At 41.3% G+C, this 18,669-nt stretch overlaps 1 protein-coding gene across 6 annotated transcripts in view; it reads right to left on the bottom strand.

Annotated features, from left to right (window-relative positions):
* Positions 1-789: 789 nt before the first annotated feature.
* The window catches only part of mpp2 (MAGUK p55 scaffold protein 2), a 72,765-nt gene continuing 54,885 nt past the window's right edge, over positions 790-18,669 (bottom strand). For all 6 annotated transcript variants that reach the window (XM_008113533.3, XM_008113532.3, XM_003222642.4 and 3 more), the window contains exons 7-13: positions 10,190-10,321; positions 8,325-8,430; positions 7,787-7,855; positions 7,267-7,428; positions 4,714-4,916; positions 3,165-3,293; positions 790-1,673 (exon numbers count right to left, since the gene is read on the bottom strand). In XM_008113533.3, the coding sequence (XP_008111740.2) occupies positions 1,497-1,673; positions 3,165-3,293; positions 4,714-4,916; positions 7,267-7,428; positions 7,787-7,855; positions 8,325-8,430; positions 10,190-10,321 (978 nt within the window). In that variant the 3' untranslated portion in view covers positions 790-1,496. The remainder of the gene's footprint in view (positions 1,674-3,164; positions 3,294-4,713; positions 4,917-7,266; positions 7,429-7,786; positions 7,856-8,324; positions 8,431-10,189; positions 10,322-18,669) is intronic.

Here is an 18,669-nt window from a genome sequence, read left to right as displayed (position 1 = left end):
TGAGGTAGTCATTGCTGGTTCTGGCATGAGGAAGGAGAATCCCGGTGAAATATAGAAACACTGCCTGTAGTCTTGTGGTGAAAGCAAAGACAGAAAGGAATGTAAGGTCTGGATACCTGGCCCCATCAAACTTGCATTGTATTAGCTCAACAGGAAAACATTGGGCTGTCTGGGAATCAGGAGGGTCTGGGGTTCGCATAAGTGGAGATGACCAACAGCAAGGATTGGGATCTGAAATTTGCAATATTTTTACTGATTTCACTGTCAGCTATGAGGTTTACCCAGCAATGGGTTGGCTTTTGGGAAAAAGATGGGTTGGGGAAGAACATTCCTGTTGAAATACAGGGATTACCGTAAGTCTTTGACTAAGTTTAGTTTGTTGTCTCTCATGACTGGCAGTAATTCTCTGAAGGCCCTAGGAAGGCAGAGGCTTTGGGGAGGTTAAGGGAATCCAGGCGGCATGTTGTTGATGCTCAGGATCTGCCACTGGATATACTTTGGACCAAGGTCCCACCCCAAAGCAATGCTTTTCAATGAACTTAGCAAACATCCTCATAGGTGTAAACAATGCTACTAATAGCCTTCGACAACACAATGCTACTAATAATACTTAGTATTTAGCCCCATTTTATAGAGCAGACCTGAGGCCACCATTATGTGTGTGTGTATATAAGTGTGTGTGTGCTTATGTGTGTGTGCAGTTGTCAAAGACTGAACACAAGGCCGTAGGTTCCAGACCAAAGTTCCTACCAGTTGGCCATTCAGTTGCATTTTCCCCGCTCACAAACCTTTCATGGAAGTGTCCATGGTTTCCCTTTAATATCCCACAAAATCATGCAATGCTATTGCAGCAACCAAATTTGAAGGAAGGAAAGGTATATTTTCACCCTCCATCCCTCCACTTTCTCCAGCGTTCCCTGTGGGAAGAACCTCCCCCTCTGGCAGTTCTTTTGGCAATAACAACACTGTGGTCCATCTATGAAGCAGTGTTTTTGGCAGTGAGTTAGCTGTGATCAGTGGAAATGCTGTCTTCCTGCCCCTTTTGACAGTAGAGGAGTTAGTAACCGAGATGCTCAGGAGGACCAGACATAGCAAGGCATTATGGGTATTTGGTAACCCCGCTGAGCCCTGCCCCATAAACACTGTATTCGCTAGACTGAATTCTTCATCAAAGGACTTCTTATTGTCAATGGCTGGGAAGAGAATTGGGAGAGAGGTCATCGACCCATCGGTGGGAGTAGAAAAAGAGTTCTTGGTTGTCTGGAGGTGTCTTGGAATGGAGAGAGGAAGCACCTTCCTTTTGGAAATGGAGACAGACAGCTTAGTTCCACCTGTATTTCCTGGGCTACCTAGGTGGGCTTAGTGGCAAGAAGGGGCAGTTGACAAGTCGAAGACTTGCCAGGATGCGCAGAAAAGAAATCTGGATTCCTTGGCCAAGTGGGAATGACAGGAATGCCAAGACTTTTAGCTGCAGGTAGAAGAGGGATCGTGCCTCTCTAGTAAACCCAGCTAACAGGAACCCACTGTGGTTCACCACGCAGCTTCTCCAAGGCTTCCTGCAGTTGCTGGAATGTCCGCTCCATGTTGTCATTGATCAAGCAGAGGTCAAAGTAATACCCATAGCCTCGCTGGATTCGGCAGCTCTCATCAACGGTCCGCTTCAAGTCAGCATCCTGGTTGGCATGTGAAGGAAAAACAGAGTAGTAAGTCACTTAAAGCACAGATTCAGCTCCAGATTTCCCACATACAAACTCTGCAAGGGAGGAATTATAGGGATGGTTATGGCAGGTTTAACTGTCCACCCAATACATACTCCAACTCTATGACAAACCACGGGGAACTCTGGTCCCCAGGCCACCACAGCTACCTGTGTCTCCATAAAGATAAAACCTTTTACCCCTGTTCTAGAAGCCCTAGGCCTTTCTCTGTGTCTTTCCTAACACCTGTAAATTTGCTCCTCTTCTGTGTGAAGGGGCCTTTTGACACACTGAGGCACGTAAACAAAAAACAACAATCCTTCAACTGCAGCAAAATTGTATGTTTCTGCATAAAGACTCAAGATCAGGGTCCTGTTGTCCTAACATAATACAGGGTCCTAACATAATACAGTTATATCACTATGATTGCACTTTAACTGCCATGGCAACATCCTATAGAATCCTTGGGTTTATTGATTAAGGAAGGGAATTATCAGCTAGAGAGCTCCGGTGCTTCCACAAACTACGAACTCCTACGATGTGGCCATGGCAATTAAAGTGAAATCATAGTGTTAACTACATGGTTAGTCCGAGTGTATTTTTCATGAGGCAGAAATAATTTTTTAACAATAAGATGGATAAAAAAGAAAAAGAAGCAATAACAAATTTATTGACAATAGCAAGACTGCTTATAGCAAGGAACTGGAGAAATGTAATAGATGTTCAGATTGAAGAATGGTATAAGGAAGTATGGAAATTGGCAATAAACGATAAGCTAACATGCAAATTAAAAGTTAAAAGAGGGATATGGAAAAAAATGATTTTGAGGATGTATGGGGGAAATTTATTGAGAAAGGACTCCAAAAAAGGGATGGAGGGCTACCGCCTCAGGAAGAAATGAGATTTTGGTTAGACAATGCATAAGAAGTGGCTCGGGGTGAGAGGGAGGGATACACAGTGGTGGAGAAATATAGATGGACAAATGTTAACATTGTAGTAGATATAAATCAACAGTAGATATAAAAGAATGATGCAAGTATTGTACGATACATTAAATATCTGCTATGTGATAAAAGTAATTATTGTATGAAAAATTTTAAATTCAATAAAAACTATTTTTTTAAAAAAAGAAATAGTTTTTTTAATGCAGTGTACAAATATGTAAAATGCAGAACTCTGCAGAAAATACATTTTGCAGAGAAAATGTATTGTGTACAAAACAGACACACAGAAGTCCTGAAAAAATAAAACAAGAGGGATATGAATAAAAACTCTTACACTGGCACTGAGTGCAGAGGAAACATTTGAAGTAAACAAAATATTTCTGAGTGAAGGAGCATTGTGTCTTATTCACTGGGGCAATTTTTTCTGTCTTACTCATCTTTCAAAAGATTTTCATTTGGCTTAACTGTGCCTTTTCTCCTCCCACTCTTTCCCAAAGCTTTGTTGTCCACATAGAGAACTCACTGTGAGTTGCTTGGTAGCCACACCACTCTCCAAAGCGGCCTTGTTCATGGCTTTCAGAGTCTCGAAATCTGGTGCTTCAATGAACACCACGTAGGGAACAAACTCAGCTGTCCTCAAAACCTTCACCGCCTGTGCATCATTCAAGAAAAAGACAGAGAAATCCTGAATGCCATCACTGCTACATACTCATATCCTCAGTTAGGTAGTAGCTGCTATATAGTTAAAGAGATGTTCGGCATCCCATGCAACCCATGAACCACATGTAGCCCCTTGTAAAGGCCCAACACAGGTGTTACAATAACCAGTAACTGCCCAAAGGCACCAGTATACTGGAAAAAAATGCCCAGAAAGATTGGGGATGCTAAAACAAACATTAACATACAAGTTGAGGATCCCTTGTCCAAAATGCTTGGGACGAGAAGCATTTTTGAATACAGTATTTTTAGAATAGCTTCGCTTCTTGTTAGTTTGCTACTTGTGTTGTGGATAAGAGAGAAGCGGAGGATCTGTGAAATGATAGGAACACAAGCATGAATCCACAACTCCTGCTATTTCACAGATGTTTAACATCTCTATTTTTACTGCCAGCTGCCCCTTTCTGCCTTTGAGGAGGCAGTCAAGGTGCTTGTGGTCATTCATCCCCAGTCAAACAATGAGGAGTGCCACAAGTAGCACCTGAAATACGCAAGAGATCAGCTGGTGGCCAAAAGAGACAGACTAGGGGTCTGAGGGATGAATTAGCACAACCACTACTGGTGGAAATGGGCAGATAGTGACATAAGGCTTTGGGTTTTGGATTTCAGATTTCCAGATAAGGAAGGATCACATGCTGCTATGTAGACCTACTGGCACCAGAATGTGCCTCCAAGATGCATAACCCTGCATAGCTTCTTTAAGTCTTGACTCAATGTGAAGCCATTAGCTGACACAGTTATGCCACACTGTATAGTATACCACCATGCTACTGAAAGACTCAATAAGAATTTGCTGTTTTAACCTTGGACTGCTTTTGAGATGTAAAATAAATAATCCGAAGAAGGGATGGCTGCCTTTGCTCTTTTTCATCAGATAGATAGACAGATAGACAGCTATCTCAAGAACTGTTCCATTTCAGAGTAATGAATGAGATAATGCTGTTCAGATTCTAACATCATGCCCAGGAATGATACATGCATAATGAACAAATAGAACTCTCCCATAACTTTCCTTCAGTGCAGGAATGGGAAAAGGGCAATCCCAGGCCTCCATGCAGCCCCCAAAACTATTTTGCAGTTCCCAGGGATAAAAAAAATAAACAGAAAGTAAACAAGAAATGACTTCCAAATCAAATCCTGCTGTTTAAAAAGCCATTTTGAGAGACACAGAGGGAAAAGAAGTACTGTGGAGAATATGCCCACATAGGCCCTTGTACAAAATGCGAGTATTTAGTAAAAGGATGCAGCATGGGACGACTCTTCAAGATCTCTTGAAAGGGGGCACTTTGCTGCCTATAGTTATCCACCCTTGTTCTACTGTAAACTCTGGATCAGAGGAAAGAACCATTATGTACCTGTGGGTTGACATCCAAAATGCACATCTTGCCCGACTCAACAACTTCATGGATGGAGTCAATCTTGGTGCCATAGAGGTTCCCCTCATATTCACCATGTTCCAGATAACGGCCTCCTTTGATATCTGCTTCCATCTCGCTCCTTGTGACAAAGCAGTAGCCCAGCCCAGACTTTTCTTGCTCTTTGGGTCTCCGAGAAGTGTCTGCAAGGAGAATAACCCTTCAGAAACTTGGAGTTGGTCTCTGTCTCCCTCTAGTGATGACCTAAGGTCAGAATAAGTTGACAGCTCACTGCTACAATTTACAATGACAAGTAGCTGATGGCTCTGACCTTAATGGGGCAATGAATCAGCTCAGAGTTTTAAGGAAGTTCCCCAAAGTACTAAATCAATTTTGAGATCAAGTCAAGCACTTCTACACTTTAGTTTTAATTCTTGAGCAGATTCACCCCACTGCCAACGGCCACTATACAGTGGTTCACCAACAGTTGTGTCAGTAAGATCCTGTTTTTACCACTAGATTATTCTGGTCCTAAATAAAACTATTGGTAGCAAAGGGAGAGGCAGGAATGTGGATATCCGTGGTACACAGAAAATATGGTGTCAACTGATCCCTGCAAACTGAGGAGAAGCCCTGTTGATACTGGGATGCTGAAATCAAATCGGTCGGAAGAAAACTACTGTTTCATCTCATTCCCATTGAAACCAAGAAAGTTTCATTCAACTGCAAATCTTTCATGTTGATTTCAGTAGGAACAAAGTTTTTTTCAGATCCAGCCCCATACATGCAGAGATATGACATTTCCATCAGTCGTCAAGCAACTAGGGATTTTTGGTTGGATTAAAGTGGAGTTCTTGCGTGTTCCTGCATCTATGCTCATGTTTTAATTCCTAGATCAATGATGAGCAACCTTTTGCACTTGGTGTGTCAAAATTCACCTAAAAAAACTAGCATGACTTGGGTGGTGTGTCACTTTGAGAAAAAAATCCCATAATTTCACAATATGTATGGTTTAAATAACAAAAATGTATAATTGTAATATATGACTGCATTTAATAAATCAAAAACTATTTACTACCATTATTTCCATGTACAACAATCTATGGTATCTCTTGCAGTTTCTCTCTATTCTAGTTTCAATGTAGTCATGAATAATGAATAATATAATAATAATTATAATAATAATATACTACAATAATAGAATCGTAATAGAATGATATAATAAAATGTGCATAATTCCCACAGAATAAACAAGAAAACCACTGGACCAAATCACACCAAATTTGGCCACAAAAGACATAAGTCATCCAATCAATCTGCATGCGGCAATGTGTCAGCAAAAATGGCTAGGCGTGTCAATACTGACACGCGTGTCATAGGTTGGCCATCACTGTCCTAGATGATATGTCAAGTCCAACTTACATATATGACTGAGCTATTGCATACCAGTAGCACAGAGCCAAAACACTGTTGCTGCCTGAGCTTAAAGGAATGGGTAACACAAAGGATCTTTTGCTTTTCTGGTAAGTCACTGCCTGCTAGATTACACAACACAGGTGCAAATGGACAATTTTATTTTGTGAAACAACTTATGAAATGGCTTCCTAGCCTTTTCTTTATCAAAAAGTTCCTGTTCTTTTGCTGCAGAAGTATAAAGGCTTGGGAATTAAAATAGTGGGAGAGAATTGAGGAGAACTTGGAGTACAGCCATGTATTCCATATTGTCTCCCAAGACTGGGTGGATTGCTTCAGAACCTCACTTCCTTTGAGACCTGTAAAATTTGTAAAATCAATGCATTTCCCATCAAAAACACAACCCAAAACACTTAATCTCTCCTTCCTCTTCCACAAAAAAGTTCATAGAAAGGTTGCACTGAACAGAGATAGAAACAAAGTTGTCAGATTTTTATTTTCACACAGTAAAAGCCATACTAAACCCCCTGAGAATGGCAATAAAACATGACCCTTGACTTCAGAATTATGTATACTTCTGATGCTTTTTATATGTTTTGGAGGAAGTAATCATCACAAACTATGTACAAATTTCAAAAGCAAGCAGAAATAAAAATCAGAGACTTTTTTGATGCTAAAAATCTTGAATGCTAAAAAGAAACTGAAAAATTTAACAAGAATGATACTGAAGCAGATTTTTTTTCAGTGTCAGGAGAGACTTGAGAAACTGCAAGTAGCTTCTGGTGTGAGAGAATTGGCTATCTGCAAAGTCGTTGCCCAGGGGACGCCCGGAGGTTTTGATGTTTTACCATCCTTGTGGGAGGCTTCTCTCATGTCCCCACATTGATCATGAGCTGATAGAGGGATCTCATCCATGCTCTCCCCAGGTTGGATTAGAACCGGCAACCTTCAGGTCAGCATCCCAACCTTCAAGTCAGCAGTCCAGCCAGCACTAGAGTTCAGCCCAATGTGCCACCAAGGGTTCCAACAATGCTAATGAAAGTGTAGCAATGCTAGTTTCTGCACTACTGGATGCCAGATTTTCCTGGAAAAGTTTAAGAAGCACACACACGTATGTATGCCATTCCCCTGTATACTCACACGGGATGGTGGTTCCATACTGAGACTGATCAGACATGATAAGCTTGTTCTTAAGACTGCGTCGGCCCACCCCTTGGGCACCAATGAGGACCAAAGTTTTCCTCCGAAATGGAGGCATGCGGGCCACCTCTTCGTAAATGAGGAGCTCGTGGCGGTCAAACTCTGCCATGAAGGAGAAATAACTCATTGTTACATGAATACAGAGAAATCATAGCCATCTTAGGCCCAAACACAGGCACTATTAAATCCAACACTGGCAGAACCCACTTCTATGGTCAATCTACAGCAGAAAACCCTGGAGAAGTGTTATCTAAGATGTAGAAAAAATAACATGTTAAAAGCTCAAATTTTTCTACTTTTCTGCAAGTTCTGCACCCTTAATCCCTGCAAGTGGGAGGGCCTATTGAAATCTGAAATGACTTGAAGGAACACAAAAAAACTTTCCCCAGACCTCCTCTGTCAATTGTATTTGCTTCTGCCATTGCCTAGAGAAACAAAACACTCTAAGAAGACCTCTTGCCTGCATTTTTGGTGGTCAAGTACATCATCTTTTTCTTCTTTTTTCCACTGAGGCTTCCACACAGGGCACCTATCAAATGAAGAAAGGACACATGGGACCAAGTTAAAAAAAAAAAAAAAAGAGGAAGCTATCCCACATGTGAGGGACTACTAGACAAAGAGGAAAGGAATAGCAAGAGGAATTCAGCTGCCACTTATTCCTAGAAGAAGGTGACTATTTGATCCACTGAAGTACATACTTCATGAAGCAAATCCTGTGGGACTGTGGGATAGTAACATTGGATGTGTTTCTCTTGGGTCAAAGCCTCACCAAAACACAAATCTTGTGAGCTGCCTTGTATCTCAGTTTGTGAGAGAAAGATGGGATATGAAGGCAATAAATAAATAAATAAATACACATTTAATACTTTTGCAAGACACTGCCTTCCACTATAAAAGAAGAACCCGGTGGGAGGGGGGGATAGTATGCTTCATCTTTATCCATTTTACACATTCTGGCTTTTGTTCTGTGATCACTGGTAGGGTTAGCTTTACTTTACCTGATGATGGCATGAGTTCAATATCACGCCTTACAAATGCCTTGCGTTTCTCTTCCAGCAGCTGACTTGGGATCAGTCCGGCACTACCTCCCTCAACATGGCAGGCCTACAAAGACAAAGGCTAAGCTCAAAGCAGGCTAGGATCATGAAGATGGCATTTTCCCTATATGGTCTAAGGAACTTCAGTCAGACAGTTCAGCATGAAGTATACATAAGCTTCCTATGGAAACAGCTTCCCTGGCTGCCAGTTCGTTTTTGGTCACAATTCAAAATGCTAGTCATAGCCTATAAAGCTCTTCATGGAAATGTGAAAAACCATACTCTTTCACATGGGCTTGCCAACATTTGGAGATCTTCTCTCTGCCCCATGAACCTCACAGGTGCATCTGGTTGGAATAGAGGGGAAGGCCTTTTTCATGACTGCTCCCCAGTTCTGGAAATGCCTTTCTAGAGCAGCTAGACCAGTGGCTTTCATCCTGTGGGTCCCCAGGTGTTTTGGCCGGCAACTCCCAGAAATCCTAGCCAGTTGACCAGCTGTTAGGAGTTTTGGGAATTGAAAGCCAAAACATCTGGGGACCCAAAGGTTGAGAACCCCTGAGCTAGACTATCACCCCTTCCTGCTCTTTTTCCATAGGCAAGTGAAGATTTGTTGCAGGCTTTTGACTAACTGCTAGGAAAAAGGGGGCTAGTCACATGTCCTGCATCTGATTAGTTTTTCAACGAGCCCTTATGGGGGACAGAGAAGATGGGGAAGGAGGGGAGAACTCTACTTACAGAAGACTATTGTAAAAAGCATAAATCCCAGATGCTTCCCTGGTTGTGAGCACACTTTCTACTCCTTTAGCCAAAAAGCAAGGAAAGGAGAGGAAAAATCTCCACCCCTGGAAAAAAAAATTTCATTCTCTTTGGGCTGGATGCAGGTGGCCGGCAGAGTCGCTCCATGCTCACATTCACGGCCCATTTCCCCTCGATGGATTGTCACCTTGATGTGGTGAGGGGGCTTGCGTGTTCCAATGAACCTGAGGGCACAACCACTGGAGTCATGCACTCCCATGAGTGGCCACAGGGGAAGATCCAGACCAAAAACAATCCGAAGACCCAAAGACCTCAATGGCGGAGCAGGAGGAGGATAACATAGTACATGTTACAATGGCTGTGAAGGAGGAAGAAGGCTGCAATAGACTGAGAAGCCACTCTCGTTGTGTTAATAACACCACTATGAAGACTGTGTGTTGACCGGCCGTGCACCGACCTCCACACATTAAAAAAAATCACGCACAGGAGGACCATCATCCTCAAACTACGAGGAATCGCCTTAGTAAGTAAGTGAGTATTTCCAGGATGTCTGCCCTGCCCTACCATTGTCCGGGTGGAAGGTGAACGCGAAAGCAACTGGAAAATCTCCTTTTTACAGTAGCATTATATAAATAAAATCCTCCTTTCTCCCTGCTCTTCTCTGTTCTCTATCAGGGCTCTGAGGAAAAACTCAATGAGCACTGGATATGTCACTATCCCCCTTTCCCCAAAGGCAGAAGAAGAGACAAGCAGCTTAAAGTTTGACTTTTGGAGTATTTCAGATTTCGAGATACAGAAAACTCAACCTGTATCATCTAATCTAGGTAATAACAACAACAAAAAAATTCTCAACCATTATTTTACTAATTCAGTATACTTAGATGACCATTTTTATTTTGATGATGCATCTTCTAAAAATAAGGATTTCTCCAATTATTAATCTGACTTCCAATTATGTGTATGGTATTGTTTAAATGACTGCAAGTGGCTCATCCAAAATTTCATCTACATTGCCTGAACTTTCTACTGAGGTCTGATCCTGCTTATGACTTGATACACAGGTCCCATACCTGCCACCAGTTGGGATCATCCTGGTTGACAATTTGAAGAAGGTCTCCAGCCACAAACTTGAGCCCAGCCTCCTTACACGGGATGAGGTTGTCAGTGGCAGGGTCATAGTCAAAGTGGGCCTTCACAAAAACCTAGAAGGAAACAAAACAGCATAAGAAAAACTGTGGAGGGGGGATCTGGAATGCTGGAGAATCAAACAACCTGGCCAAAAGTTGCCATGAGCACAAACCAGGCAAAAGTGAAAGGAAGAGGAGCCGAAGGCTACTGCAGATAAAGTATCACAAACTAAGCAATTAAGAACTTGTATTTAATAGATACACTTAAACCCTGTCTTTCATTATTTCTTATCTACACAACAATCCTGTGAGGTAGGTCAAACTAGGAAAGAGAGAGAAGAATAGCCAAAGGACATCTACTGAGGTCCATGATTCAATATTGATGAGAAGCTGTTCTCACAAATTCTAATCCAACCATCAAATCCAGTGGTTCTCAACCTGGGGTCCCCAGATGTTTTTGGCCTTCAACTCCCAGAAATCCTAATAGCTGGTAAACTGCCTGGGATTTCTAGGAATTGTAGGCCAAAAACATCTGGGGACCCCAGGTTGAGAACCACTGATCTAATCCAAATGTGGGTGACCCTCTTCGCGCTCTCTGCAAATTAACAAGCCAAAACATGTTTTGTTGAAAACACTATCAACCATGTCAGGGTTGATTAACTCTTCTATGGGAACCAGCACACTTTCTCCTAGCCAAAACAAACAGACAAATAAACAAAACTGTGTTTGTGCTGGCCAGGCTGACTGGGGGATTTTTGGAACTGTAGTCTGAAATAAAAAAAAATAAAAAACTTCACCATGATCTGCAGCAGTCAAGGGCAAAGCCAATCCAATTCATGCAGTACAGTAACCATTCTACCAGTCGTCTCTTCCCCAGACAATGAATCCTGGTAGTGGAAGGCAGCGAACAGGAGGAGGTGAGGGGAGATAAACTACTCTTGTTTCCTTTGCTCCCTTGTTTTTCATCACAGACTCCTTTTATTTGCATCCCCAGGAGGCCCAAACTGCTGATATCTCCTGGGAAACGGGTCATACCAAAGCCAGTCTGTCAAAGTCATTTTTCTGGCTTCTCTGCCTGCCTCTCCACTTTCCAGTCCAAATGCAGAAAAGAAACAGAGGTCTGTTGCAAATGAATACACAGGCTCAGTGGCAAACAGAAAAGGCAATCCCTTGTTGCTTGGGTGCTTTATCTAAAGATCCCCTCCTATGTGTTGCTGTTGTGTGCTTTCAAGTTGTTTCTGACTTATGGTGACCCTAAAGCAAACCTATTAACTGGGGTTTCTTGGCTAGATTTGTTCCGAGGAGAGTTACTTTTGTTTTCCTCTAAAGCTGAGAGAATGCGAATTGTTCAAGATCACCCACTGGGCTTCAGTGGCTGAAAAGGGATGCAAACTGGTCTCCAGAGTCATGCATAGTCCCACACTCAAACCATGACATCATACAACCAGGTAATCAGCTGAAATCTCTTTTGTACAGGAATCCTCTCCAATTTTCATTTTGGCAGCACAATCTTTGGCCTGAGAGAACAGCAAATGTTGCCACTGTCCCTCCAAGCCAAACTGCAAATTACCCAAAGATGGTGAATTTATTCTGACACTTTTGGCAGAAAATTTCACAGCTAATTCTCCCTGCTCCTGGAAGCATTAGTAGTAGTGGTAGCTACTGAAATAACATCACTGCTTCTACTACTAATAAATTTATTTATTTTATTTATCTACAGCATTTGTGTTCCGGCCTTCTCACCCCGAAGGGGACTCAGGGTGAATCACAGAAGATACATATGTGGCAAACATTCAATGCCGTTTATACACTGACAAGACATACAGTTGTACATAGATAGAGGTATATAGGCTTTTCCCATCTTTGGCATCTTGGAGGCTTGTGCTCAGTTCTGGCCACACTAGGCGGAAGGGTGTGTGTGTGCTGTCACTCTATTTCCTTGCCAAAGAGATTTGTTTGTAAACTTCCTCCTTGATCGAATTGCTGGCATTTTTCTGGAATTTCCTTATGGGTGTCTTAAAATACCTCCCTGCTTTTAAGCAGCACCTATTTATCTACTCACATTTTTCTTTTGAACTGCTAGGTAGGCGGAAGCCAGGCTAAAGGCCAGGAGCTCACCCTGACCTGGGCTTCGAACTGTCAACCTTTCGACTGACAAGATTTACTTCAGCTGGTGGTTTAACATGCTGTGCTAAAGCCCAGCACGCTTTACAATTATGTTACAATTATTGATTTTTTCTTGTGAGGTCCCAAAGCAACTGTCTGAAAAAGCCATCTCGCACTGCCTTAGGGTAGGGCTAGCCTTGGATTTGCATTTCCCCTAAGAACCGTTCATCCTTGCACAGAAATCAGACTGATAAAACATTTTAACTTTGGCAGACTTAACTTCTATGGATGAAATTATTCACAGATTTCATTAGCATGTTCCCTGAAGGAATCTATAGGTCCTCCAGCACAGCTCTATAATTAGCTTCCAAGAGATGCTGACCATATAAATGTGCCAAAGAACTCAGGCCTCTTCCACACAGCTGTATAAAATCCACATTGAAGTGGATTATCTGGCAGTGTAGACTCAGATAATCCAGTTGAAATCAAATATTGTGGATTATCTGCCTTGATATTCTGTGTTATATGGCTGTATGGAAGAGCTCTAAGAGATTCCTAGGCAGAACACTCCTTTAGGTATTTGTAGTTCCTTCATTGCAATTCCATAGACTACAGAATTAAGCTGAAGGATTTAGAGATGATTTCTTGGGTTTTAAAAAATAGCCTCTTAAAAAATTCAAGGCGTTTTCACTTTCATGTGGGTCCTTCACCTCTAATCACAGAAAAATTGGAACGTCTGCTATATTATCAAAACTTGACTGACAAGAGAAGCTAGAGGTGGGAGATTGATATGATAAAGGAAGGATGTGTTTTATTAAACAGTGCAGAAGTTTGGTCTGATGGTTTTGACAGGGGTAACTGAGCAGTCCCAAAAATGTTAGCTTGAAAAGTGGCAGCTGAGATTGAGGGGAGGATAGAGGAATTTTACTCCTTTTGCTGCTAGCTTCTCTGTATTGAATCATCTCTCTCTAGGTATGAAAGGGTACTTAGTATAGGCTTGCAAGAGTGAGAGCTAGAGAAGGCTCCGGTGTCTTAAAGGATTTGTTTAGAAGAGGGAATTATCAAGGGTGTGAAAACAGGTACTTAATATACAGTGAAATTCTAGAAACTATAGTGTAAAAATGCAGGGCACATTTAACGAAATAATATGGAATATGGAAATAGCCAAGAATTTCTCAAAATCCCCAGTACTAGGGTCTTGAACTACAGCAATTTTCAATTTTTTCTCATCCTTCCTAGCAGCTTGTTTCTGTCTGTCTTTCTTTCACACTCTTTCTCCCACACATAAGGGTTCTCTCCCTAGTGTTTTTCCTCTGGCCCTATTGAGCTCCCATCCATTTTTTCTGCTTACTGGTGTGAAATAATCCTCTTGGCTTTCACAAAGGGGCAGGATTACGTCGAAATGAAAACAAGCATCCTTCATCTCCATTACCGATAACGTCATCATCCCTTCGCCAAGGCACCGCTCCCCTCCCTTTTCGGATTCAGTACTGGTGGGGGAACTAGCTGTTGCTAACTCATTATATAATCTTCTGGGTGCCGCCTCTCTGTTTCTTTCCAGCATGACCCAAAACTCCTCTGAATCCATGTTTGTGCCACCAATGAATTGGATGTGCTAGGATTTGGTGCCAATGCATGCCCTGAGATCATCCCACCTTCCAAAATAACTCTATTTTTGGCTGAAATCCAATCACTAGTCCCAACATGGGTGGACCTGCTGAATCGACAGCTAAATGGTAAATCAATGCTTATATAAGCCCAGTTGATTTAACGGGTCTTCTCTCAATACAAACAGTGCTTGGATTCAAGCCAGCGATCCCTGCCTTTCATGCAGAATCTGAACAGTTGGGACCTGATGCCAAATAGTCTATATTTTGGAAATGTACCGACAGAGAATGATGGAGCCTAAGGATACCTTCACACCAGGGTGACCTTTTCTGACTGAAAGTTTCGAAGCAGGTCTGGAACCCATGACATATGTCTCTCCAGATGGCCATAACTCCCATCAACCTGAGGGCGAATAACTAATGGAAAGAGATGATGGGAGATGCAGTAAAACATCTGGAGGCACATCTGTTCCCCATCCTCAATCCAAGGCAAGAATCAAGCTCCTTACAGGCTACTATTTACCATGATGACTATTTATGAGGACTAACTATAGATTGGGGAATGCAAATCTTACTTCATTCTCTCTTGTCAGAATGAAAATATCCAAGGATTTTTCTTTGCTAGGAGAAATTATGAGACTTTGCACACTTTAATGCCCCACCCCACCCCCATGACTGAACACTTTCTGCAAAAAATCGGCAAAGGTGGGTTTTCTTTGCACATAAAATACAAAACACAAGTCCTGTACCATGTAGTATGGTTGCTGCCAATAAGCAAAAATACATATTTTATGTACACTGAAAAATCTTGTAGAAGTTGACAAACAGGGATGAGAAATCTTGTAATCCTTCTTTATATTCCTAGCATAGAGCTTGGAAAAGTTCCCTATCCAAATTTCCAGCTTTTCCTAGTCCTTACCCATGCTAATTGGGGATTCTGGGAGTTTAAGCCCCCAAACATATTTTCCCATTTCTAACTACAGTATGTATATATTATTTCTAGATTAGAGGCAGTTTGTTGGGGGGGGGACACACAGATTCTGCTGTATATGTGTTATTTGAAGGGTTTTCTGTAAGATCCCTAGTATGGCCTCAATTGGAACAGAAGGATGGGCTAAATCCAGAACAAGTTTCTTACAGTCAGATCCAATAAGACAGTTCTTCTGTTCTTCCTACCAAGAACATTTGCAGCCTCAGCTGAATCGATGCTTCTATGCTAGCCTTTGTGATATGGCTTTTAAAGTTAGGTATATTTCTATCAACTGCTAGCATAATTATTCAACATTTTCATCCCTTTCCTGCATAAGGAGAAGGATGAATAAATCTCACTCCAAATATGTATGTAGCTAAATACATGCACATGAGTGGGATGGTGCTATGCAGTTACCATGCTATATTCTTAACTACTGATATGATTTTAATATGTATCTTGAACTAAAAACTGTGATAATATTTTGGAATGGCTTTTGAAGCCAGTGAAGGGCAGTGTGTAGCAGGGCAAACAAATTAAGTGTACATCAATTAAATCAGAGCCCTCAGCAATATGTAATTATATGGTGAGAGGCCTTGGTTGATGATCATTGGCATGAGAATACAGCTAGGGATGAACAAATGAGTCCACTTTTGGTCTGTATCACTTTTGCGCCTGTTAGCTCATACATTGCTCCATCCTGTATGAAACTGCCTGTTTAACATTTACAAAATAGCACGAAGTTTGAATTTTGCAAATAAAATACACATTTCCTAACACATTTCCCCTCAAAACTCAGGTTTCCAGCCTCTCAAAGCACCAATTCATAAATCATTTCCCTTGAAAATGCCCATTTAAAAATATATGTTCCCTTCTACCCATATTGAAATGCATTTTTTCTCAAAATATACTTATAACGAAATTCATTTCCTGAAATTATTCACGTTTTCTCTCATACGTGTTTCTAAACATCTTCTCGGTCACAAGAAGTTCTAAGTACAGTATGTTCCATGAAGATTTATCCCCAGACTCTTGTGCAGATACACAAAACCACTGATAATAGCAAACCTAGTTTAAGTGAAGGACTTCTGTCCCAAGAATATCATAACGTCATACTGGAGGCCTAGAAAATGTCCAGAGAGGCCATACTTTGTTGTATGTGGGTAAATCTATCTGCTGGTACTGGTCATGCAGATACAAGGGCTTCTTCTGCATGTTTTGAACTGCCAATAATGGTGTTATAAATATTGCAGAAGTGTAAAATCTGACAGACAACAATGTTCCAAAGAGCTTATTATGTGAGTTTTGGATGGCATTCCCAAATTCCAAAGTCCGCAAGCATCCCTAGGTAGTTACTTAAATGGGTGTATTTATTTTCCCTCTTTAAAATTTGAGAGGAATTTTGGAATTACATTTTCACTCGATTTATTATATACCTTCATTTCACTTATTGTTATCCAGTGATGTTAAGCCACTCAACCCATTAAGTGCATACATTTGAGCAGATAAAGAAAAGGCTCCGATGTCAGTCCAGGCAGTTTCCATCCCACAGAATGGGAAAGGGGTGGTGTTTTAGCAAAACCAATTGTCCTGCTTAAGAAGCAAGATACCCTCTAATGTTTGAGTACACCTAAAGATTGTGAATCTGAAGGCAGAACCACATGGACATTTCTCAGGGAGAAAAGGCCAGACAGGTTCAAGCCCAAGAGGAATGGCTCTTGACTCCTGAATGTGAATTTGCTCATAGAAATTTGGGGCGTACCCAGATCCAGGTTACCACAGGAATATATCAGAAGCCTATAAGCTTCCCATGCTCATGGAAATGTTAGTGGCCAAACATAATCAAGCTGACATCTGCTTATTAAATTCTTACGCCACTTTGCCCAAAGCACCCAAGCATTAACTCACTTTTGAACCTTTTTGCATGATGCAAAGAAGGCAATGGGTGCAATGGAGCAGAACAAAAAAAGAAGCTCAGCTGAAGAGGGACCGATTTGAAGGGGACACTGAGACTGAGACCTCAAATTTTGCTCTCTTCCCTGTTCAGAACCTGTTAAAGGATGAGGAATTATAATAATTAGGGAAGGACACATCTGTCAGTCTCTGTGTGTTACCTCCCTATATTTTTATCCACCATTCCATAGTGTTCCATTTGAACAATAATATGTATTACTTTTGTTTTTAAAACAAAATATTCATTTGAGCCAGTGTTGGAAATGCATTCTCCAGATGTTGTTGGACTACACTGTCACTCTCCATAACGTATTAGACTAGAATTTCTACATATCCATTCCCATTGACTATTCTGATAAGGCTGATGAGAGATGCACACCAGCAACATTTATAGAAGCCAAGTTGCATATTATGGATTGAGAGAATATGTTGTGTTGACCCTATGAATGGATGACCTCCGAGTCACCCTGTCCTCAACAGACCTGCTCATATATTGCAGCATCAGGGCTATTGCTTTCTTGATTGAGTTTGTCTACCTGTAATGTGATCATCCTCTTTACCGACTGCCTTCTAACTTACCAAAGTATCATTTTATTTTTAAGTGAGTCATGGGAATATGCTTGGAGTGCAATTCCGAAGCAAAATTTTATCACTTCAAAAAAGGTTTAAATAAGAGGTTGGAAGACCATAGCTTTGCCACAGTCCAGGCAAAAAGCACTGCCTCTTCAGGCCATACTTCTTCCATAGAGGTATGGCCTAGGATATAAACATGTGGACTATTTAGCTTTTGCTCAGGTCAAGCTGGAGCAATACCTTGAGTTCCTCGGCATGGGCAGCTCTAGCCCAATGTGGTTCTATCTCTGGGACATCTGCAGGATGCTGACTCTGGATTTCCACTTTCTTCCAGACTATTGTCCATCTGCCATGCCCTATAGTCAACACGCCCCCCCTCTCCCTAGTCAGGACTGCCAGTCCTTCTCCAGATGGCTTTGACTGTGGCTTCTCTGTCAATGCCAATCATGAATGCGAGATCATTGAGGCAACATGCACAGATGTCAAGGGCACAAAGAAAGGCAATTTGGTCTGCATTTACAGAGTTTTCTTCCTTGGAGATTCCCCACAGATTGAACTTCAATGTATGGCCAAAACCCCAATGGGTTTAGCTATGCAAATTGGGAAATACCTTTTTCCTTTTAGAGCTGCAAGCCTTAATTGGTTTAATCAGGAGCTCCATTAACTCAAGATTGTACTGATTAACTTAAAATTGAGGGAGTTGCAAATTAAGGGCAGACTTGTTTATTTTTGGAGGGATATTTCAACCCTTAGCAAGTATCATCATACAAGAAGACAAAATGATCAGTCTTACCCTCTAACAGTGAGAAATAGTTTCGATTATTGCACTGTAGGCTATAATAATAATAATAATAATAATAATAATAATAATAATAATAATAATAATAATAATAATAATAATTTTATTTTTATACCCCACCCCATCTCCCCAAGGGGACTCGGGGCGGCTTACATGGGACCAGGACCAGGCAACAAACAATATAAAACTGAACAAAAAAAACAAATCATAAACAGATAAAATCACATATACAGTAGAGTCTCACTTATCCAAGCTAAACAGGCCGGCAGAAGCTTGGATAAGCAAATATCTTGGATAATAGGGAGGGATTAAGGAAAAACCTATTAAACATTAAATTAGGTTATGATTTTACAAATTAAGCACCAAAACTTCATGTTATACAACAAATTGGACAGAAAAGGTAGTTCAATACGCA

Source organism: Anolis carolinensis, chromosome 6 (genome assembly GCF_035594765.1).
Source record: "Anolis carolinensis isolate JA03-04 chromosome 6, rAnoCar3.1.pri, whole genome shotgun sequence".
Classification (NCBI taxonomy): domain Eukaryota; kingdom Metazoa; phylum Chordata; class Lepidosauria; order Squamata; family Dactyloidae; genus Anolis; species Anolis carolinensis.
The sequence above is the reverse complement of the archived record's forward strand: the minus strand, read 5'-3'. Positions and strand labels throughout refer to the sequence as shown.